The sequence below is a fragment of the Mobula birostris genome, chromosome 7 (assembly GCF_030028105.1).
Source record: "Mobula birostris isolate sMobBir1 chromosome 7, sMobBir1.hap1, whole genome shotgun sequence".
NCBI lineage: Eukaryota > Metazoa > Chordata > Chondrichthyes > Myliobatiformes > Myliobatidae > Mobula > Mobula birostris.
This window is the reverse complement of record NC_092376.1, coordinates 139,722,721-139,748,028: the sequence shown is the minus strand read 5'-3', so window position 1 is coordinate 139,748,028 and position 25,308 is coordinate 139,722,721. Positions and strand designations below refer to the sequence as shown.

The window sequence follows — 25,308 nt, the reverse complement described above, 5'->3', positions numbered from 1 at the left end:
CAATAAAAGCATTGGATTCAAAGCTTTGGACAAAATATTCAACCTAGCAAAAATGAATACATGGCTTAACAATGAAAAAGAAAATTAGCAGGGCTGGACAAAAAAAAACAAATTATGAGCCTTAAAATGGCCTCCTAGTATTTTATTCTGACAGGTTTAATAGAATCCTAAACTGGCTTGGAGTAAGAGAATAATGTTTAGGAGAATAAGTAGTAAAGATTTTAAGGGAATACAAGAAATGTGAGATATTAAAAAATTACAACAGAATATTAAAAATTATGTCCAATATACTTCTGAACTATCAAAGATGTATATAATGAACTTGCCATGTTTACTCCATACAAGTTTGTAAATTCCATCTAATTACATTGATTCTTACTTGGGATGACTTTTCTGTTCTATAATGTCCTTTTCCATTTTGCCATTGAGAGAAAAATGTCCTTGGTTTAGAGAAGGACTAGACTGAGTCTTCCTCAAGGAACTTTCATCATTTTCAGTGTTGAAAATAATTGCCTCTATTTTTTCCAGATCATCAGTTCCTACCTTTAGTTTTGCCTTCAGTAGATTAATATATGCTTCATATCGATTTTTCTGTAGAAGAAAATAACAATACAAGAGTCAGTTTAACATAGAGGACATGCTGCTAAACAATGGAAAATTATTGAAATAGATCCTTAATCTTTTGTTTAATAGGTGAACAACAGGGATCTCTTATCTCAAATTGAATTCAATGATTATTTGAGCACAGAGACCTAATATTTCTTAAGTTCCCTTTTTTCAATCTTTCCACCTGTAGCATGGCCTGCCTTCATGCAACACTGTGCAATCCACATGTTGTGGTTGATGGTTGCTCAATCCAATTCTCTACACATAACACCAATCTTCTCCCACCCACTCCCAACCTCTCCTCCTATCAACCATCACTTCTCTCACTCATTTCCACAAAACAGCCTCTATGATCTCTGCTCTCTGAAAAGGAAGAGACTGTGAAGTTAATGCTCTGTGCAAATTTGAGTATCCAAGGCCTATGACCTATTCCCACCAATTAACTATTTTCCCCAAAATGTGCAAATGATGACAATTTTCTTATTGTGATTAGCTCTTGAAAAGACATTCATTTTGGAAAAAAAACACAGCATTCTTTGCTGCATGATCTAAAAGAATACCAGGGCTTGTTAAGTAGTAAAATAATTTTAGCCACAATGCTATACTTGTTCCACGTTACAGAGTTGTATTCACTGTGTTTCATCTGTTAAAATGTGTTTTGTTGATACTGAACCAGCAGCATCGATAAGATAGTTAACATCATTTTGCAAAGGCTGAGTTTTAAACCACCAAGGAATAACAAAGATGTTTGTCGTTGATGTGACCATCCAGTAGCAAAGGGCAGTAATTATTGGTCTTTGCTTAATTCTCCAGTGGAAGTGCTGATATGCCATCTTGAATGTCCCACTCTGTACAAAGGTTTAGAGAGTAAACAAGTAGATATTGTAGTAAAGAAGGTGTATGAAATGTTTGCCTTCATAGCTAGGGGCATAAAGTTTCAAAAGTCAGGAAGTAATGTTGTAGTTGTATAAAACTTCGGTTAGGCCACACTTGGAGCATTGAATGCAGCTTTAGTTGTTCCATTACAAGAAGGATGTGAAGGCTTTGGGGGGAGGTTTCAGAATAGATTTGCTAGGATATAGCCTGAATTAGGTATGTGAGGTTGGACAAAATTGGGTTGTTTACTCCAGAGCGTCAGAAGCTAAAGAGAGACTTGATAGAAGTCCATGAATTATAAGAGGCATAGACTGAATATTTCTTCCCAGCATGTCAAACACTTAGAGGGAAAAGCTTTAAGGGGAAATGAGGGCAGGTTTAAGGGGGATGAATGAGACAAGTTTTACACAGTGGTGGGCGTCTGGAACATGTTGCCGGGGTGGTAATGGAAGTTGATACAATAACATTATTCAAGAGGCTTTCAGACAGGTACATGAATAAGCACATAATGGAGTGATATGGATCATGTGCAGGCAGAAGGTTTAATTTGGTATCATGCTTGGACCTGACCATCATGGGTCAAAATGTCTCTTCCTGCGCTTTCTGCTCTATGTTCTATCATTAAGAGCATAAGATAATTTTCAGTACTCCCATTTCAGCCAGCACAGAAATGCTGATCAAAAGATCTTCCTTTAGTATTTTGATCATCTATGTGATGGTTTAAATAACGAAATGCAAATTGCAGGAATAGAAATACCAGAATCCAGATCAAGTTCTTCTTCAGCTGCAGATCCTAAGGATTTAACTCTTATTGGTGATGTTAGTAAGAGAAGTTATTCACCAGAAGACTGGGATCATGGAGAAATTTGTTAGCCATATTCAAGGCAACCTCACTGGACTATAAGTCACCTGTTGGGGAGATACAACTTTCATTGATATTGTGCCATTCATAGAATGCACTTCAAAGATTCAAAGAACATTATTATTGAAGTATGAAGACAGAATGTAACTCTGATGTTCGCCCTCCCGCAAACAGACATGAAACAAAGGAACGCCATGGAACCTGTTCAAGGAAAACATCAAACACCCAAGACGCGAAAAAAGAAGTTGCACAAACGGCAAAAAGTGAGCGAACAACACATAGAATACCAAACATCAAGCCAAGAGTCCAGGAGTATTGAGTTTAGCTCAGTTCAGTGCTGCACACTAGGAAACTTCAGGCTGCAGAGGCAGTCTTTGTTGAAGCACCCCGATCAAACCGCCCAGAAACAACAAAAAAAGGAGTAACCAGAATCCAGAAAAACATGGACATGAACCTCAATATCCCCCAAAATGAGTCCACAGCCACGAGGCTCACTGGGCAATCCTTGCAATGTGGAATCCAAGACTCCTGCATTTTCCTCTGACAGGTGACTTTAAACTAGAATGGTTGGGGGGAGGGAATCAAATTAAGGAGACTAGGAGAGGGGAGGTTGATGTAGGGGAGAAGGAAGAAAAATATAATGAAGTTTGCTCCATTAAGGATAAACAGAGAGTGGGAGGTGGAGAATTTCTTAAATGCATCTATTTTAATGCTAGGAGCATTGTAAGAAAGGTGGATGAGCTTAGAGCATGTATTGATACCTGGAAATATGACGTTGTAGCTATTCGTGAAATGTGGTTGCAGGAGGGGTGTGATTGGCAACTAAATATTCCAGGATTTCGTTGCTTCAGATGTGATAGAATAGGAGGGGCAAGAGGGGGAGGTGTTGCATTGCTTGTCAGAGAATATAAAACAGCAGTGCTCTGGCAGGATAGATTAGTGGACTCGTCTAGGGAGGCTATTTGGGTGGAATTGAGGAATAGGAAAGGTGTTGTGACGCTTATAGGGGTGTATTATAGACCACCTAATGGGGACAGAGAACCGGAGGAGCAAATTTGTAAGGAGATAGCAGGTATCTGTAGTAAGCACAAGATTGTGATTATGGGAGAGTTTATATTTTCCACACCTAGACTGGGAAGCCCATTCTGTAAAGGGGCTGGATGCTTTGGAGTTTGTCAAATGTGTGCAAGATAGTTTTTTGCAGCAATACATAGAGGTACCAACTAGAGAAGGGGCAGTGTTGGATCTCCTGTTAGGGAATGAGACAGGGCAGGTGACGGAGGTATGTGTTGGGGAGCACTTCAGGTCAAGTGATCACAATACCATTAGTTTCAGAGTAATTATAGAGAAGAATAGAACTGGACCTAGGATTGAGATTTTTGATTGGAGAAAGGCTAACTTTGAGGAGATGCGAAAGGATTTAGAAAGAGTGGGTTGGGACAATTTGTTTTATGGGAAGGATGTAATAGAGAAATGGAGGTCATTTAAAGGTGAAATTTTGAGGGTTCAGAATTTTTATGTTTCTGTTAGGTTGAAAGGAAAGGTTAAAAGTTTGAGAGAGCCATGGTTTTCAAGGGATATTGGAAACTTGGTTCGGAAAAAGAGAGGGATCTTCAATAAATATAGGCAGCTTGGAGTTAATGAGGTACTCGAGGGATATAAAAAATGTAAAAAGAATCTTAAGAAAGAAATTAGAAAAGCTAAAAGAAGATTCGAGGCTGCTGGTGGCAAAAGAATAGTGAGGGATAAAATTGGTCCCTTGGAGAATCAGAGTGGACAGCTATGTGCAGAGCCAAAAGAGATGGGGGAGATTTTGGAACAATTTCTTTTGTTCAGTATTCACTAAGGAGAAGCATATTGAGTTGTGTAAGGTAAAGGAAACAAGAAAGGTTGTTATGGAAAGTATGACAGTTAAAGAAGAGGAAGTATTGGCACTTTTAAGGAATATAACAGTGGATAAGTCTCCGGGTCCGGACAAGATATTCCCTAGGATCTTGAGGGAAGTCAGTGTAGAAATAGCAGGGGCTCTGACAAAAATATTTCAAATGTCATTAGAATGGGGATGGTGCCGGAGGACTGGCGTATTGCTCATGTGGTTCCATTGTTTAAAAAGGGTTCTAAGAGTAAACCTGGCAATTATCGGCCTGTGAGTTTGACGTCAGTGGTGGGTAAATTGATGGAAAGTATTCTTAGAGATGGTATATATAATTATCTGGATAGACAGGGTCTGATTAGGAACAGTCAACATGGGTGAGTGGAGGGTCATGTTTGACAAATCTTATTGAATTTTTTGATGAGGTTACTAAGAAAGTTCATGAGGGTAAAGCAGTGGATGTTGTCTATATGGACTTCAGTAAGGCCTTTGACAAGGTTCCACACGGAAGGTTAGTTAGGAAGGTTCAATCGTTAGGCATTAATATGGAAGTAGTAAAATGGATTCAGCAGTGGCTAGATGGGGGACGCCAGAGAGTAGTGGTGGATAACTGTGTGTCAGATTGGAGGACGTTGTGCAGCGGTGTGCCTCAGGGATCTGTACTGGGTCCAATGTTGTTTGTCATATATATTAATGATCTGGATGATGGGGTGGTAAATTAGAGTAGTAAGTATGCAGATGATACTAAGATAGGTGGTGTTGTGGATGATGAGGAAGGTTTTCAAAGCTTGCAGAAAGATTTAGGACAGTTCGAAGGGTGGGCTGAAAGATGGCAGATGGAGTTTAATTCTGAAAAATGTGAGGTGCTACATTTTGGTAGGACTAATCAAAATAGGGCATACATGGTAAATGGTAGGGCATTGAAGAATGCTGTAGAACAGAGGGATCTAGGAATAATGGTGCATAGTTCCCTGAAGGTGGAATCTCATGTGGATAGGGTGAAGAAAGCTTTTGGTATGCTGGCCTTTATAAATCAGAGCACTGAGTATAGGAGTTGGGATGTAATGTTGAAATTGTATAGGGCATTGGTAAGGCCAAATTTGGAGTATTGTGTACAGTTCTGGTCACCGAATTATAGGAAAGATGTCAATAAAATTGAGAGAGAACAGAGGAGGTTTACTAAAATATTGCCTGGGTTTCATCTCTTAAGTTACAGAGAAAGGTTGAACAAGTTAGGTCTTTATTCTTTGGAGCGTAGAAGGTTGAGGGGGGGACTTGAAAAAGGTGTTTAAAATTATGAAGGGGATTGATAGAGTTGACATAGATAGGCTTTTTCCATTGAGAGTGGGGAAGATTCAAACAAGAGGACATGAGTTGAGAGTTAAAGGACCAAAGTTTAGGGGTAACATGAGGGGGAACTTCTTTACTCAGAGAGTCGTAGCTGTATAGAACGAGCTTCCAGCAGAAGTGGTTGAAGCAGGTTCGATGTTGTTGTTTAAAGTTAAATTGGATAGATATATGGACAGGAAAGGAATGGAGGGTTATGGGCTGAGTGCAGGTCAGTGGATCTAGGTGAGAGTAAGAGTTCAGCATGCACTAGAAGAGCCGAGATGGCCTGTTTCCGTGCTGTAATTGTTATATGGTTATATGGTTATAATAGCTGGCGAGAGGAAGAGGAAGACTGGTCAAACGCAGGCAGATGTCACTGAACACCCGCCTGCCTTCCACTCTCGTCATCATTGACTTCAACCTTGCTCAACGCCTCAATTAGAGAGAAGCAATGGAGCCAATCATGGGCTTGCGCCCCGCCTCCAGGGCGGACACTCTGCTCCCAACCTCACTGAACTCCCTCAGAGACAGCAAAGAGAGCCAGATTGCTCAATCGATCCAAAGTGACACCGTCAAAATTTAAATCACAGGCTCCAATTGCATGCAGCTTAGATCATATTTGAAAATCATATTTGAAAGAAGAAGCAAGAGAAGTAATTCTGTGAACTGTCTCCAGGACATTATCGTTGTGTTCATGACTAGCAACATTTTGCGCTTTGATCTTCGAGAAATATATTTTAATCCACCATTTTAGGTGTTGTAATATTTCTGACAGAGCAGTTGAAATACACAGTCTTGATGTTGCTTTGGCAAAATTCTTCTGGTCAGCACTGGGTTAGCTACACATTCCTTTAGAACACAGGATGGTATTGCATTGGCACAGACCCTTTGGGTCCGCCATGTCGGCATCAATCTCTGCCTGCATGTGATCTGTATCCTTCTACTTGCTGCTTGTCTAAACCACTTTCTATATTAAAAAAAACTTGACATTTTCCTTGAAACTTTCCCCTTTCACTTCAAACCTATCCGCTCCACTGGATGACATTTCCAACCTGGGAAAAAGGCTGTCTATTTAAAATGTCCATGCCTCTCACAATTTTATATAGTCCTATCAATTCACATCTCAGCCTCCAGCAAGATTCTGCAGATGCTGGAAATCCAGAGCAACAAACAGAAAATTCTGGAACATGATAGGAGAGGAGAGTGGACCATGGGAGAAAGGGAAGGAAGAGCAGCACCAGAGGGAGATGATGGGCAGGTGGGGAGAAGAGGGGATGAGAGGGCTGTTGCAGTGGGGAATGGAAAAAGAGAGAAGGCGAAGGGATGAGAAATTACTCTAAGTTAGAGAAATTGATGTTCATGAAGTCAGTTTGGAGGCTACCCAGATAGAATATGAGGTGTTGCTCCTCCAACCTGACAGTAGCCTCAACGTGACAGAAGAGGAGGCCATGGACCAACGTGTCGGAATGGGAAACAGAATTAAAATGGGTGGCCACTCTTTTATCTCCTTCACCACCATTTATGTTCCCAAACAGTCCTTCTAGGTGAGGCAAGACTTCACCTGCAAATCTGTCAGGGTCTATTGTATCTGGTACTCCCAGTGCAACCTCCTTTATGATTGGGGGACCACTTTGTCAAACGCCTTTGCTCTGTCTACCACAACAGGTGGGATTTTCCAGTGGCCACCCATTTTAATAATTCCTACATGTTGGTCCATGGCCTCCTCTACTTCCTTAATGAGGCTGTTCTGAGGTTGGAGGAAAAACACCTCATTTTCCATCTAGGTAACCTCCGCATTTTATGTGTGTGTTGCTCCTGTTGCTCCAGAGAAGACAAACCATGATTGTTCAAGATCTCCTTATAGCTAAGGTTGTCCAATCCAAACAACATTCTGGTGAGTCTCTTCTGCAGCCTCCCCAAATCCTCCACATCCTTCCTGCAGTTTGGCAACCAGAATTTCACACAATATTCCAAATCCGGTCTAACCAAAGTTTTATAAAGCTGTAAGATGAATCCCCAACCTTTATTCTCAAAGCCCTGACAAAAGAAGACACGTATGCCTTCTTCACCACTTGTGTTGTCACTTTCAGCGAACTATGGACTTGCCTCCATATATTGGAATACCTAGGGCTCCTCATAAATATATATACCACTTGCATTTGACCTTCCAAAGATGGACTAATCTCCACCTTCCATTTCTCCATCCAAATTTCCAATGGATCTAAATCCTGCTGTATTGTTTTGGCAACCTTCCTTGTTCTTGAAACCTCCACCAATTTCTCTGTTATCAATGTTATAATTGTTCTTTTTAATGTCCTGGAAAACTGTGGAACATTCAGCAGATGCTGAGGACCTTAGCAAGCCCCACTGGTATTGTAATGAACATCTCAGATATTCTTTGGTATGTAACACATTAATATAAGGGGAAAAGGCTAACGATGACTTCCACTGAAGAATCCTTTCAATTTGCTTTTTATTTGAGTTTGCAAAGCACATGCCTTTTGCTTGATCCCAGACGGCATGTGAAATTAGCGCCAGCAGCTCATTACAATATGGTAGACAGATACTATTCATCAGCTTAATGTCATTTCAGGGTGATGTCAGGGGAGATGAAGCTTAGTGTAGACAGAACACAGAACTTCAGAATGTGACGACAAACCAAGTTATCAGAAGATTGATGCTGATGAGAGAGATAAGGGAGACAAATGGAGAAACGTTCAAAATGTTAATGAGAGAGGAGAGAGAGATAACGAAAAGAGACACCAGTCTGAGTATTGACAGATCGGTTGCTTTGAACCTGAACTGTTTGAAGTTTGATGGACAGGTGATACTCCAGCAGGGGGATAAAAAGAACAGGTTCGCTAAGGCACGAGACACCATGAGATCACGAGATAACGAGACCCTGGAAAAGCTGTGTACCCCCACAAGTTGGTGGGAGTTTGGAGGTCTGGTTGCGGGAACCAACCATAGACGCACAGGGTGAAAAGGTATGATCGGCGGGAACCTGGTGTGTGTGTCCACCCTTGCCTGGGTGCCGGGTTCACCGCGGAAGAACAGTCGTATCCGGAACGGAGGGGTCACAATTGGTGACCACAGAAGACATAAAAGGGTCCGCCCGAAACCACCTGTGAACATCAAAGGTCTGCTGAATCAAATTTGCATTCTCTCTCTCTCTCTCCCCCTCCAACGGCACAACAGCGATTACTGCAAACTGTACTAAGCTGAACTGAACTCTGCGTCACTTGAGACTGATCATTTTACCCCTAGACTGCGATAGAGCTTGATTGATTCCTATTACTCTAGTTCTGTGTACATATGTGTTTTATCATTGCTAACCTGTTGCATTTATATCCTTACGATTAGAGTACTGTGTTACTTATTTCTTTAATAAAGCTTTCTTAGTTCCAGTAATCCAGACTTCCAACTAAGTGGTCCATTTCTGCTGGTTTGGCAACCCAGTTACGAGGTACGTAACAAGAACAAACTAATTGTCTGAAAGATTAGATTTTGCTTCATCACCTTGAATGTCTTGGCACAGGTAATGGATAGAAGATTGAATCTTTCCACGTTCAGGTGAATAAAACTACTTAAACACAAACACATTATTGCTCCTCTGAAGAGTTGGTGCCTGAAAAAAAGCTGTGTTTTATACTTCCCTAGATAATGATCTCCTCTGTTCCTACTCCCTTCTGTATTTTCAACTGCAATGGTAACCCTAGCAGAACACCATAGACATATTTCATCTTTCACTATCAGAAAAAATGGTGACAGAGGCCAACAACCTCAAATTCAAACACCCTTGAATTAATGGTTAACCGTGCTGAAGGGATTTTCCTGCTCATTAATGTAACAAGGCATTGGCTGAAATTATCAAGTGTTGACAAAAGGCCTGCATGGAAATCTGAGTTTGTAGATACAATTGATAGATTACAGATACAGTGGATTCCAGTTAATTGGACCATCAGCTTATCAGAGAAGCCACTAACTCTCAAACAACAAAAACTGATTGGGAAAATAGCTGGGATTCCCTTCATTTATTTGGGGCACAATGTCAATTATTTGCAACATTATTTTAGTTAACTGGGGCAGGAGACCGTGAACGTTTTCTAACTAGTGTCAGATGCGTGCACTTGTGTTGCCATTAGACACTACACTGTGCTTACAGCAACGTTTTTAAATAGCATCAGCTACGTGTGCTTGTGTTTGAAAAAAAAGTGATTTTTGTCTTTGATAGTTGGTGAGAAATCAGTAGTAAGACAATTCGAACTGTTTTGCTCATTGTGGTTTCAAGTATTCAGGCTTGGAAATGTCAGAAACGGCCAGAAGTGAAAATGAACCTATTTCACAACTTCAACAAGTTAGGAATTATGAAGAATTTGAAGATATCAACAATCATCTTGAATGTTTCAACAAAAATGAAGATTTGGAGGATGCTGTTGTTGATAGTATTGTATTAAGGCAGTCCATTATCTGCACTAGATGTCTGTGCTGATTTAATTCATTTACATGCAATTCAATAAACACAGTGTCCTCCATTGATAACTATTAGGAACTAATACAGAGTTTTATAGTACTGTAGTAGTATTGATAGTGTTCTAATTTGTTCTGTATTTCAGTTAAGTACATAATTTGTTACTCAGTTGAATGGTAGTTTGCCTTTTTTATACCTTTTTAACTATTTCCATGAAGCTTCTGCTATTTGGGGCAGCTGCTTAATTGGGCCATAATGTACTAGTCTCAATGCGTCCCAATGAACTGGAATTTGTACATTCAGAGAAGTTCTGGTATAATCTGTTTCTAGCAAAATGATGTATTCAGTGACATTCTGGTATTCAGTGACCTCTCTCAAAAAGCATTTTCTTTATTTATCTCTAGTCTGATGTCCTGTGACAGAGACGGACTAAGGAAAATCTCCAGATGCTTAATGAAAATGAGGAAATAAGCAAAAAACATTTAGTTTGAGGTAATAATTAACATCAAAAGCCACTTTCTTCTTGCAGGGAAATAATATAGATCTTTGAAAATGGTTTAAGAAAGTTGGCTCATTCATCTTTTTGATCTAACCTGCTTTATGCTGTTAGCCACCCACCACTGCCCAGATGTATTGTTTCTGGGTTGCATTAATCTTTTGCCCCTGTATAGCTCCCAAAGTCTTGAACCCTCTGTTCTGTGGCTGTACTGCACATGAAGTTAGCCATGGCTAGAGACTCAGTCTTTACATGACATATCCTAACACCACATGACAGTTTCAGTCAAAGCTTTATTACACAATGACTCACAATGGCATGTAAAGCGCTTATCCATTAATTCAGGGCCATTTGCTGATTTGAGGTAGCTGGTTAATGTCTGTCTCCTTTTTGTGTTCTGTTTTCTGAGAAAAATATTTAACAATGCTGCACCAGATTTCACTGAATGTTGGGTGAGTTCTGCTAGGGCTCTTTATGTAAGCAAGGAGCAAGGAGAGAGTAGGACCAGAAGAGTGCATTATCCAGAAGTCCATACTCACAGTTTTCAAAGCTCTGCTTCAATTGTAAAAAGAAACACTTAATTTGAGGTACATCATTATAGTTTTGCTTTTGATTTATAAAAAAAAGAGTGGAATAAGCAAAATTAAACAGCAAACTCACTGTCTTACATTAATTACATTCAAATGAATGGATTACACTACATTTGCCATCTATGGCTAGTGTATGTATACTTAACTACTTAGCTCATCTGAGGATGTATCAGGGTCAGACTGTAAGGTCAGGTATACCAACATTTGTTCTTTGGTGTACAAGGTAATTCCATAGTACACAGTGCATGTCCGGAAAGCTAGAATACACTAACTTGTGCACTGCAGCTAGCTGCCAGTTCTCTATGGAAATAATCAGTTATTTGTCAGCATGATCTGACTCTTTATAGAGTTACAATTACGAATGAAACTCTCTGACAGTTTTTGTGAAGATTCCTGGTAGATAATCAAGGTAGCCATTGTTAATCTAATTTTACATCCTGTCATTGAAAATCATTCACCAACAGAAATTCTAGTCTAGCTCAATAAAGTGCTCTATTCAAAGATTATTAATGTATTGAGGAGATTACCCATAGTAGATGCTGGTTTGTGACTATAAATTAGTTCAAATGTACAAATAAATTCTGGCAAAAGTAGGACAGAATAAAATAGAGTCAGTTACTATGTGGGATGTTACATAACAAGATTTTAACACATAGCTATTCGGTCACACAAATGTTATCTTTACTAAAATGTTTGCATAATGGTATGAAGAGAATGGGAGAATTAATTCAAACATGAGAATAATATATTGTGCAACACTGCCATTAGATTGAAATAACATAACATTATGTACAATTATCTTTAATTTGAGTATTTCATTACAACACAGATTACTCCTGAGTGTTCAGTAGAGATCTGTTGCTCATAATAAATACTAGTTGGAAAATCATGGTTCTGCAAATACAGTTTTCCATCTATGAAATTTAAATAGTGAGCAATAGAGATCGCAAGTTTGTCATTTCTTCAACAACAGCTCGGTTAACTGCCAAATGAGGGAGGAAATCTCCCTCTGACTGCTGACTGCTGCACTCTTCCCAACATTATGTCAAAACCTACTCACCTGTGACTGGCTATATCACAGAGAATTGTAGTTCTTTGGCACTACGGTGCCAAAGACTGCTTGTCAAATGGTACATTACCACTGGACACAGTGTTGGGTCCAGGGGAGAGTACAAACTTCTGTTCCCTCAGCTTTAAGCCAGGGTTGACTGGTATTAAGACCACAATCTTATTTACTTTAATGGTATAGCCAATTTAGATTCAATATTTCAATGTTTTTTAAACTTCTTTGTTAAACAACTTGTTAAATTAAAGTAAAACTAGTAAAATTAACTAAATCTATTATCTTTATAAATATTTAAAATAATTTTTACAGTATGGTCATTTATTCTGCTTGAATTGTTCTTTTTTTATACTATTAGAGACAATTAAAAGCAGATTAAAGACCAAAAGGAAGATCTGGGGTTAAGACTTCAATATCTGCCACCTTAAGCCTAGTTGTTGAGGCTTAGTTGTTCCATGATATGACATGGCAGTTAAGTTTTCAATCGACTATGAAACCAGGAGTATGGCTGTAGCAAAAGCACAGAGGCAAACATGAAGACAGTAGAAGTATTTTGTTCAATAGAAATTAATAAAACCAACTTTTGGGAGGGTCTTGAACTGGATAGTTGGCATTCTAGTGTTCATTTAATGCTGTCAACCGAAGGCAATTTTAACTCTTCATCTTCACAATTGTTTCTTTTCCATATTGGTAGAAAAATTATAAATCATGACTTTCTTTGTGAGTTAATTTACAATGATGTGCTAATCTATTTCATCAAAGATTTTGCAGTATGATTTATCCTATTCTTTAGCATCTGCAAATAAAAAAAGGCAACAATATTTGTAGATTGAACATTTTGAAAGATGTAATGTGATTAGTCTTTAATGCCCAATAAATGCACAGCTTAATTGCCATTTCTCTTTTGTAACATCACAGGATATCATTTGATGTTCAGTGGCCAAACACTACACATTTTATATGGATTCTTGCACTTCAAATAGCATTCTCACCTCAAATATTAAATAATGTTCTTTAAGTCGGTATTCCTCTGCTTCTTTAGATTTGACATTCTTCCCAGGAGGCTGAGTACTGTGTTCTGCTAATTCAGTTGAAATCTGTCTCCATTTGGTCTCGTGTGACTTCAGCTGTTCTTCCTATTTGTCATCAAATTATATATTAGAAAAGGCATTTTTAGAATTTAATGCAAGTTAAAAGTACAGAAATAGTCCGTAATTTCAAAATATTGTTGGTTTTCCTTGATTTAAAGATTCTATATATGCAACTTTTGTTATCTAATTTCTTTGAAAGGAAACCACTGCGCGTAAAGAAGTTGCATTAGAATTAAAATTAAAGTTTAACGGTACAGTAGCGTAATGGTTAGCGCAACGCTTTACAGTACCAGCGACATGGGTTCAATTCCCACCGCTGTCTGTAATAAGTTTGTAACTTCACCCCCTGACTGCATGAGTCTCCTCCTGGTACTCCGGTTTCCTCCCACAGTCCAAAGACATACTAGTTGGCAGGTTAATTGGTCATTGTTAATTGTCCTGTGATTAAGCTAGAATTAAATCAGAGGTTGCTGGACGGCACGGCTCGAAGGGCCAGAAGGGCCTATTCTGCACTGTTCTTCAATAAATAAATACATTTATAAAACATTTGCATAGATCTCACATGGTAATTCTTAATTTCATTAAAAGTGATTCACAAGTTACATTTATGTGGTTTGGATTTTTAAATGAGTTGAATCAAAAATAACTGACTGCAGTTGAAACCAAAGTTAGCTATTAAATGGAAGGGTGAAAATATGAGAAAGTAATACTCCTATTGCAAATTAAAGTGATAATATGTTGTAGTAATTAAATCATATTTAATAAGCACTGCAGGTGAGAATGCAGGGATTCATCAGAATCATCATTATTACTCATTTAAAGTGATAACTGGACCTGCCGTCAGGATCCTGGTTCAGCAATAGCATATTATAATAGGAATCGTTAAACAATGCAGTCTGGTCATTTTGGCTATTTTCCAAGTGAAAAAAAGTTATGGATTTTTCGTGACCTCTAACTATTGCCAAATCCTCTGAGTTACTTTTGAAGTATTGTCACCATTGTAACATAAGCTCAGCTGCACAGAATAAAACTTAGAAAAGATCAATCAGATAGTGACAAAATCATTTATTTATCACTATGTTGGTTGAGAAATAAATATTAGGCTTTACACTGGGGACAATGGCCCTGCTGTTCTCTGAGTACTGCTATGAGATGCTGTTCTATCACAATTGGGACATTATGTAATATTTCATCTAAAGGAGGACATTGCCATTAGTATAACACTTCTTCAGTACAATATTGAAGCAAATGCTATGGTTATCTACTCTAATATGGATTAATATTTAAATATAATATTTTTGCCTCATATGTAGGAATGCGAGCACCAAGCCAAGTCCTCACTAATCTTGAGCCACCTAATGGTTGAATACCATTGTTCTATTTACCTTGGCAGTTCTCCTCCATAATCCTGACCTCAATTTGCATACTACCAGTGGCCAAATATAATCAAGCACTTGAGACACTGCACGATGCAGTATCTGGAGTACCTTGTGCTGTTGTGTAGACCTTTCTGGCAGCCTAGGGAGTTCACGGTTGTTGTTATCACAGCAGTGTATACTCCACTGCAGGCTGATACTGACCTGACTCTCAAGGAACTGTATGAGACGATCAGCACCCTGGAGAATGCACACCTGGAGGCTGCCTTCATCGTCGCTGGAGACTTTAATACAGCGTCGCTGTCTAAAGTCTGTCTGAAGTTTTGTCAACATATCCAGGTGAGCACATGGGGAGATAGCATACTTGACCAACCTTTCTGCAATGCTCACAAAGCACCTCTCTGCCCGCTGTTCAGAAAATCGGATCACTCCTCCATCTTGCTGCTACTGAGGTACAGGCAGAAGCTGAAACAAGAGGCAGCCATAGTTAAAACCGTCCGATGTTGGTCTGACCAATTAGTCTCTGTGCTAGAGGGCTGCTTTGATGACGTCAACTGGAATATCTTCCATAATGATGCCTGGGAGTTCCATCAGGAGTTTCATCCGGAAGTGCATCAAGCATGTTGTCCCGCAGAAATCAGTCAGGGTCTTTCCAAACCAGAAACCCTGGATCAACAGCTCCGTGTGAGCAGCACTCACCATGTGACACAGGGCTGACGTTGCCAGTGACCAACAGCACTCACCATGTGACACAGGGCTCACGTTGCCAGTGACCAACAGGAACTCGGGAAATGCAGCTACGATCTGCGCAAAGTCTTCAAGGCAGCAAAACAACAATACAGGGACAAGATTCAGACACAACTCTCCACCAACAGCACACACAGCTTATGGCAAAGTCTGCACACCATCGCAGACTTCAAAGCTAAACGCAGTGAAGTTTCCACATCACTGCCTCTCTCCCAGATGAGCTAAATCTTCTTTATGCACGATTCGATGTTGCCAACAGTGAGCACCTGAGGAGAGCCGCTGATGCGACCTGCAGCTTGGTCATCTCTGAGGCTGAAGTACGCAGCTGTTTCCAACGTCACAAGGCTGCGGGACCAGACAGCAGCCCAGGGCAAGTACTCAAAGTGTGCGCAGCACAACGATCTGGTGTGTTTACTGACATTTTTAATCTCTCACTCTTCCAGTGTAGAGTGCCCTCCTCCTTCAAATTATCACCATTGTTCCTGTACCTAAAAAGACCAAGGTAACATGTCTGAATGACCGTCGTCCTGTCGCACTCACCTCAATAATAAGCAAATGCTTTGAGAAGCTGGTCAAGGACTACATTGCAGCATGCTACCACCTACACTGGACCCCCTACAATTCACCTACCGACACAACCAATCAACAGATGATGCAATAGCCACAGCTCTACACATCGTCCTTGCACATCTGGAGAAGAAGGATGCTTATGTGAGAAAGTTGTTCTTGGACTACAGTTCAGTGTTCAACACTATAATTCCCTCCGGGCTCGACAAGAAGCTCAGAGACCTTGGCCTTCAACCTGCGTTGTGCAGCTGGATCCCGGACTTCCTGTCAGATCACCAGTAGGTGGTAAGAGTGGGCTCCCTCAACTCTGCCCCTCTGACCCTCAACACAGGTACCCCTCAGGGCTGTGTCCTAATCCCCCTCCTTTGCTCTCTGTATACCCATGACTGTGTCGCTACCCACAGCTCCAATCTGCTAATTAAATTTGCTGAAGATACTAAATTGATTGAGCTAATCTCAAATAATAATGAAGCAGCCTTCAGAGAAGAGGTCAATCCTTGGCACAGTGGTGTCAAGAAAACAACCTCTCCCTCAATGTCGCAAAAACAAAGGAGCTGGTTATGAACTACATGAGGAATGGAGACAGGCTAACCCTTATTAACATCAATAGATCTGGGATTGAGGGGGTGAACAGCTTTAAGTTGCTCAGCATACACATCACCAAGGATCTCATTTGGTCTGTACATACTGGCTGTGTGGTGGAAAAGGCCCAACAGCGTCTCTTTCACCTCAGACAGTTGAAGAAATTTGGTATGGACCCCCAAATCCTAAGAACTTTCTACAGGGGCACAATTGAGAGCACCCTGACTGACTGCATCACTGCCTGGTATGGGAACTGTACTTCCCTCAATCGCAGGACTCTGCAGAGAGTGGTGCGGACAGCCCAGCACATCTGTAGATGTGAACTTCCCACTATTCAGGACATTTACAAAGACAGGTGTGTAAAAAGGGCCTGAAGGTTCATTGGGGACCCGGGTCACCTTAACCACAAACTGTTCCAGATGCTACCATCCAGGAAACTGCACTGCAGCATAAAAGCCAGGACCTACCGGCTCTGGGACAGCTTCTTCCACCAGGCCATCAGACTGATTTTCTTCTTATACAATTGTATTTCTATGTTATATTGATTGTCCTGTTGTACATACAGTTTATTATAAGTTACTATAAATTGCACATTGCACATTTAGATGGAGACGTAACATAAACATTTTCACTCCTCATGTATATGAAGGATGTAAGTAATAAAGTCAATTCAATTCAACGCCGTCACCAAACAAGAAGCAGTCCATCCCGATGCATTTCATACCATAATCGGGGACGTCAACCAAGCTTGTTTGAAGAAAACCCTGTCCAAATATCATCAGCATAAAACCTGCAACACCAGGGGTGCCAACGCTCTAGTCCACTGCCATACTAAGATAAGGAATGCCTACCGTACCATGCTCAGACAGCATTTTGGTAAGTCTGATCACTTGGCTGTCTTTCTACCTGCATACAGGCAGAGGGTAAAGAGGGAAGCTCCAGGGATTAGGGCAACAAAGAAGTGGTCACGGGCAGCTTTGCGATTACTTTGAGCCATGCTGAAGCACTAATCTAGGGATCTGAATGAACACACCATGGTTGTCACGGACTTTATAAAAACCATCATAGACAAGTGAGACCCCACTAAATCATTCAGAGTCTTCCCCAACCAGAAGCCCTAGATAAATTATGAGATCAGCAATCTGCTGAGAGCCAGATCAGAGGTATTCAAGTTTAGTGACCAAGCAAGTCAAAAGGGGTCCAGGTACAATCTCTGGGAAGCTGTCTCATGGGCAAAGTGTCAATCCCAGACTAAACTTGAATCAATGTAGGATGCTCGACAGTTGTGGCCGAGCTTGAATGCTATTACCACTTATAAAGTTAAATCAAGTGATACACGACAGCAGGGCTTCACTTTCAGATGAGTTCAATGCCCTTTATGCTCATTTTGACCATTAAAACATAGAGGAATCATCACGAACTCGCAAAGCCCCCGATGATCCTGTGATATCAGGCTCTGAGATCAACGTGTGAACAGCCTTCATGAGGGTGAACCCACGAAAAGCATCTTGTCCAGATGGGTACCCGGCCAAGTACTAAAGTTCTATGCTGATTAACTGGCTGGAGAGCTCACAGACCTTTAACCCCTCGCATCGGTAGTCTGAGGCATTCACCTATTTCAAGCCGACTTCACTTATACCGGTAACTAAAAAGAACATGGTAACCGGCCTCAATGACTTTCATCCAGTAGCACTTACATCCACTGTGATGAAGTGTTTTGAGCGGTTGCTGATGAAACACATTAATCTAATCTAATCTCCAACCGTGCCCTACTCCTTCAGTGCCACAGGAGGACATGGCCACCATCATCATGAGGTCATGAGGAAACGTTGGAGGTGGATTAGGTATCTGATGAGAAGAGAGGCCAACTCCATCGTCAAGAGAGCACTTCACTGGACCCCTGAAGGGAAGAGGAAACACAGGAGACCAAAGATGCCATAGTGTAGAGGCAGAAATGAGGAGCCTGAACCACACCTGGGCACAAGGGAGAAGATGGCGCAGGACAGCCAGTGGCGTAACAGGCGTCAAGAAGAAGAAGAAATCAACACTGAGTGAAGACACAAACAAGAGAAAATCCGCAGATGCTGAAAATCTGAGCAACACACACAAAATGCTGGAGGAACTCAGCAGTCCAGGCAGCATCTATGGAACAAAACACAGTCGGTGTTTCAGGCTGAAATCCTTCAGCAGGACTGATTGAAGACACTTGATTATCACTCATCAATATTCTTTTCAAACGTTGCTTGCAAAACAGAGTAATGTGCATCTTAGGGAACACATTTTATATGAAAATGTTCAATACTTGGGGACCTTAGTAAACAGAGTCAGTATGAAGATGAAGGCATTCCAAAGTTCAAGGTGAACAGTGCCTTTCTAATTCTTGTTTCTCCATTCACTATATGTGACGAATGGCACTGACACATTTAGCTCCTTTTTACTATTACTTTAAGTGTTCCAAAAAGATAGTTGTAGACTTGCAAGCATTTGTGCATCTAACATCACAAATAATGTCTGTAGAAATTACTGGTAAAGTATTATCGTGCTCTGATGGTTTAAAGAAGTCCATTTGGGGGTGCAGCATTTGGTGAATTACAAAGTATTAGCGTGTAGGAAAAATGTAACAAACTTGCTAAAGGTAGATGTAGAGTCTGATGCTTGGAAACACAACTCATACCCTTTCTTAACCATTAAATGCTATTGAATCCTAAAAATGCTTCTTTCCGATATATAACAGTCCAGCAACAGAGACGTGACTGGGTCAAAACAGACCTAGATTAAACTAAGCAATATCATATTAACCTTTCTGGTCTTACTCTATCCTTTAAATAACATCAGATATGCCAGTAATGAGATTAGCCATGCACACACAGAAATGCATAGAACTATTTTCTTCACTATCCTACAGGAAATCTTCTTAAATTCATTCAGTAAAGTAATTGTAAATTAGAGGAATGGCGTCATGGTTTCTACATTAACATGGAGGCAAAAATTGAGCAGGCATGTCATTAAAATTAAGTTATTTGTGTCAAGTCTTGTTTGCTGATTGTTGCATTAAAACTTTTAATTATATGAAATGTTTACCAATAACTATGCCAGCATCTTGTATAAATCTAATCTTTCTGGATAAAAAAAAGACCATCTCAGAATTAAACTATATCATTTAAATTTGTTTAACTGGTACACAATTGACTGTTTCTTGATACATTAGACCAAAGGATAACCAAAATATATATATATATATAAAAAAAACATCTTTTTGAAAATGTTAAAGGACGAAATCAATCAGTTTTAAATTTTTGAAAGAAAGACGCTCTGAATTTCCATGAAACGAATTTATTCAAGTAGGTTCCTGCAATGTAGCAATTTTCTTCAGTTATAATGAACTGGTTTTCTTCTTGGAGGTTTGGAAAACTTTTATAACCTTTGTTCACTTAAGAACTTAAATGAAACAATGGTTATGATGTAACTATATGAGTTGTAAAATATATTTGCTTACTGTTTTAAATATGAGATGTTCATTGTGATGGTCAAGTGTTTGAAAATAGTGGAAAGGTCCAAAGGAGACAAAGGATAAAACTGGTGGATAAAACTAATACCAGACAAATTTGCTGATCATTACCTTGGGGGCATTATCAAATATTGACCTAGGTCTCAGGATTAGATTTGAAACATCTGAAGCTGAGGGAGTTTTGGATTAGACAAACACATGACCAAGGACAGAATTTTAAAATTACTCTAAGATGACATACTCTAAAAGACCCAAAACAGAAGACATGGTTTGGCAATTGTATCACACAATTGGCAATTGCCTCTGATCTGGGCCGACATTTACGTGCCGGACAGCACCTAATTAATTAGTTTGTTTATTTTGGCTTTTTTCTTAAAGATGTGCTGGGTGCGTTCCAACTACTGCTGCACCGCTGCATTCTTTGCAGCCTGGTATCGATCTGCGGCCTGGAGGTTGGGACCACTGTTATATTCTGTATGTTTTGCTCTTTTTTTTGTCATTTGTATGATTTATGTTTTGTGCACATGGGGGAGGGGGTTGATATTTTTCTTTGAATGGTTTCCATGCTTTTCTTTGTTTTGTGGCTGTCTGTGAGGAAGACAAATCTCAGGGTTGTATACTGCATACACACTTTGATAATCAATGCCATTTCAATCCTTGAATCTTTAAATCTTGTATCTTTGACTTCCTGATAGCCCAGAATATGGCTTTCAAGGAATTATACCATAAGAATCACAGGAAACTGCGTATTTAATAATGTAAAGACTTCCAAAATATATTTCTAAATTTAAAGTTGTTTTTTTAAAAGAGCTTCCAAATCTCATTTTGGGATTGAATTGGAAGTTTTCTTTTTATACAGGGACACTTAAAATGTTTGATCTCTCACACCTTTTAACTCTGATCCCTTATCCCAGCATGCATTCAAGTCTGAAAATTGCATCAATTACTGCTAGTTTCTTATGCGCAAATCATACATAAAAGCAATTAAACTCAAGTTGGGTAGTGCTGGTGTTTGTATTATGGTAAAATTGCACCCATTAGGAAATTGTCCAACACACTTCCATACACAAGTCATTTTAGAATGTCTGACAGTTCACCGGCATCAGTCAGCATCTAACGGCACTGAAAGTTGCATACTGTGCATTTGCTCCATTAGCTACATAAATCAAAGCTTTTAGGTGCAACCTTTAACACTTGATCATTCAAAAAGAATGTATATTGTACTGACAGAGGCAATAATAGGGTTGCTACTGGTGGTAATGAGTATCTGTAAGCTTTAAATGCTCAGGCTTATGGAAACCATATCACTGTTTTTTCTGTAAATTATGATAGCATTTTCATGTTAGAGATGGATGCAGTGATATCTGATCATTCACCCTGGAGAGGCTTGAGGTCACTCACAGGATAGGACTCTTTTAAGGCGTCTGAGCATATGGGAATGTTCACCTACACAAATGACTCAAGTCCCACCCTCCCTGTATTTTCTTCACCTCTATGTCGTTTTTTTCATGAAAGTTGTTCCTTAGCTGTAACTCAAGATTTCCTTTAAGGTCAGAGAGCCATACAGCATAGAAACAGGCCATTCAGCCCACCATGTCCTTGCCAAGCAGTGCATACCATCCCATGATAATCTCACAGAGTGTACAGCACAGTACAGGCTCTTCAACTCATGATGTTGTGCCAACCTTTTGACCTAATCAAAGATTTATCTAACCCTTCTCTCCCACATAGCCCTCCATTTTTCTGTCATCTCATCTTCCAGCACTTGAGCCACAGCCTTCAAGGAGTAGGTAATTTAAGTGTTCATCTTGACATCTGGGCTGTTAATGGTAGTGTTCACTGCTCTCTCTGGCAGTGCATTCTAGGTACTCATCACTCTCTGGGTGAAAAAAGTCTCCCTTGGATCCCTTCAAAATATCTTATCCATTACCCTAAACCAATGTCCTCTAGTTTTATTTACCTCTGATGAGGGAAATAATTTATGGTTTATACCCTACTCATACATCTCAATTTTATAATACTTCAAGTATGTCCCCTCATAACCTACTTTGCTCCAGGGAAAATAGATGTTTCTCTCCACTCTGTCTTCATAACTAAAATGCTCCATTCCAGGCAATAGCCATTAGACCATAAGATATAGGAGCAGAATAAGGCCATTCAGCCTATCGAATTGGCTCTGCCATTCCACCATGGCTGATCCCGGATCCCACTCAACCCCATACACCTGCCTTCTCGCCATATCCTCTGATGCCCCGACCAATCAGAAAACAATTGACTTCCACCTTAAATATACTCATGGACTTGACCTCCAGCACAATATGTGGCAAAGCATTCCACAGTTTCACTACTCTCTGGCTAAAATTTCCTCCTTACCTTTGATCTAACGAGTCTTGATTTTGAGGCTATACCCTCCAGTTCTGGATACCCCCACCATAGGAAACATCTTCTCAACATCCACCCTATCCAATCCTTTCAACATTCAGAAGGTTTCAATGAGATCTCCACACATTCTTCTAAATTCCAGTGAGTAGAAGCCCAAAGTTGCCAAAGGCTCCTCATTGTTAAATCCTTTATTCTTGGAGTCATCCTTGTGAACCTCTCCTGGTCTCTCCCCAATGACAAGATATCCTTTCTGCAATATATGGGGCTCAAAACTGTTGACAATACTTTAAGTGCGGCCTGACTAGTGTCTTATAAAGACTCAGCATTATCTACTTGCTTTCATATTATATTCCTCTCGAAATAAATGTCAACATTGCATTTGTGTTCTTTACCACAGACCTAACCTGTAAATTAACCTTCTGGGAGTCTTGCACAAGGACTCCCAAGTCCCTCTGCACCTCTGATGTTTGAATCTTCTCACCATTTAGATAATAGTCCACACTATTGTTCCTTTTACCAAAATGCATTATCATACATTTCTCAACACCGCATTCCACCTGCCACTTTGTTGCCCATTCTTCCAATTTGGCTAAGTCCTGCTGCAATTACATTGCTTCCTCAGCACTACCTACCCCATCATCTATCTTTGTATCATCCACAAACTTTGCCACAAAGCCATCAATTCCATTGTCCAAATCATTGTCAAACAATGCGAAAAGTAGCGGTCCCAAGACTGACCCCTGAAGAACACCACTAGTCACGGGCTGCCAACCAGAAAAGGCCCCTTTTATTCCCACCTGCTGCCTCCTGCCTGTCAGCCATTCTGCTATCCATGCCAGTATCTTTCCTGTAACGTCATAGAAATTTATCTTGTTTAGCAGCCTCATGTAAAACACCTTATAAAACAGCTCCTGAAAATCCAAGGAAATGACATCCTTGTCTCTTCTTTGTCCACCCTGCTTGTTACTTCCTCAAAGAACTCTAACAGATTTGTCAGGCAAGATTTCCCTTCACAGAAACCATGCTGACTTTGACTTAATTTATCATTAGTCTCCAAGTACTCCGAAACCTCATCCGTAATAATAAACTTCAAATCTTTCCCAGTCACTGAGGTCAGGCTAATTGGCCTATAATTTCCTTCCTTTTGCTTTTCCCCCTTCTTAAACAGTGGAGTGACATTTGCAATCTTTCAGTCTTCTGGCACCATGCCAGAATCACATGATTCTTGAAAGTTCAGGACCAGTGCATCCGTTATCTCTTCAGCAACCTCTCTCAGGACTCTGGGTTGTAGACCATCTGGCCCAGGTGACTTATCCACCTGAAGACCTTTGTGCTTGCCTAGCATTTTTTTCCCTTGTAATAGCAATGGCACTCACTCCTGCTCCCTGATACTCACAGACCTCTGGCCCACTGCTAGTGTCTTTCACAGTGAAGACAGATACAAAGTACCCATTAAGTTCATCTGCCATTTCTTTGTCCCAGTTTACTAACTCACCAGCATCATTTTCCATTGGTCCAATATCAACCCTCACCTCCCTTTTACCCTTTATATAACCGAATAAAAACTTTTGGTATCCTGCTTTATACAAACATATTATTGGCTAGTCTGCTCTCGTATTTCACCTTTTCCCTTCTTATAGCTTTTTTAGTTGTCTTTTGTTGGATTTTAAAAGTTTCCCAATCATCCAACTTCCCACTCACCTTTGCTACATTATATGCCCTTTCCTTGGCTTTTATGCAGTCCTTAACTTCTTTTGTCAGCCACGATTGCATACCCCTGCCATTTGAGAACTTCTTCTGTGAGACATATCTATCCTGCGCCTTGTGAACTATTCCTAGAAACTTCAGCCATCCCTACTCTGCTGTCATCCTCGCAAGTATCCTCCTCCAATCAACGTCAGCAAGCTCCTCTCTCACGCCTCTGTAATTCCCTTTATTCCACTGCAAAACTGATACATGTGAGTTATTCTTCTCCCTCTCAAATTGCAGTATGAATTCAATCATATTATGATCACTGGCTCCTACGGGTTCCTTTATGTTAGGCTCTCTCATAAGATCTGGGTTATTACACAACACCCAATATAAGATAGCCTTTCCCCGAGTAGGCTCAAGCACAAGCTGCTCTAAAAAGCCATCTCATAGGCATTCAACATATTCCCTGTCTTGTGATTTTCCCAATCCCCTTGCATATTTAAGTCCCTCATTACAATTGTGACATTATTGTTATTACATGCTTTTTCCAGCCCCCTTTGCAATCTCAACCCCACATATTGGCTACTACTTAGAGGCCTATATACGATTTCCATCATGTTTTTTTTACGCTTGCAGTTTCATAATTCCACACATAAAGATTCAACATTCTCTGACTTCATGTCACCTCTTTCTAAAGCTATCTCTTACCAACAGAGCCGTACCACCAGCTACGCCTTCCTGCCTGTCTTTTTCATACAAAGTACATCCTTTGATGTTAAGCTCCCAACTATGGCCTTCTTTCTGCCACGACTCAGTGATGTCAACAACATCATACCATCCAATCTCTAATTACAGGCAGCAATCCCGGGATTACTACCTTTGAGGTCCTGTTACTCAGCTTCCTTCCTATCTCCCTGTATTCTTTTTTCAGGACCTCCTTCCTTTTTCTACCTATATTGTTGGTACCAATATGCACCACGACTTCTGTTTGCTCACCCTCCCTTTTCAGGTTATTGGGGAGGCATCCAGAAATATCATGCACCTTTGTACCTGGGAGGCAAACTACCATCTGTGTTTACTTTTCACGTCCACAGAATTACCTATCTGTCCCCCTGACTATTGAGTCCCCTATTACTACTGCATCCTCTTCAGTTCCCTACCCTCTGAGTCACAGTGCCATAAGCATGACCACTTTTG

The 25,308-nt window shown here is 40.2% G+C and overlaps 1 protein-coding gene across 1 annotated transcript in view; it reads right to left on the bottom strand.

The window, feature by feature from the left end:
• Positions 1-375: 375 nt before the first annotated feature.
• Positions 376-25,308, bottom strand: part of psd2 (pleckstrin and Sec7 domain containing 2) — a 99,346-nt gene continuing 74,413 nt past the window's right edge. Inside the window, exons 11-13 of the mRNA XM_072264607.1 lie at positions 13,159-13,302; positions 544-591; positions 376-513 (exon numbers count right to left, since the gene is read on the bottom strand). Of these exons, the coding sequence (XP_072120708.1) occupies positions 376-513; positions 544-591; positions 13,159-13,302 (330 nt within the window). The remainder of the gene's footprint in view (positions 514-543; positions 592-13,158; positions 13,303-25,308) is intronic.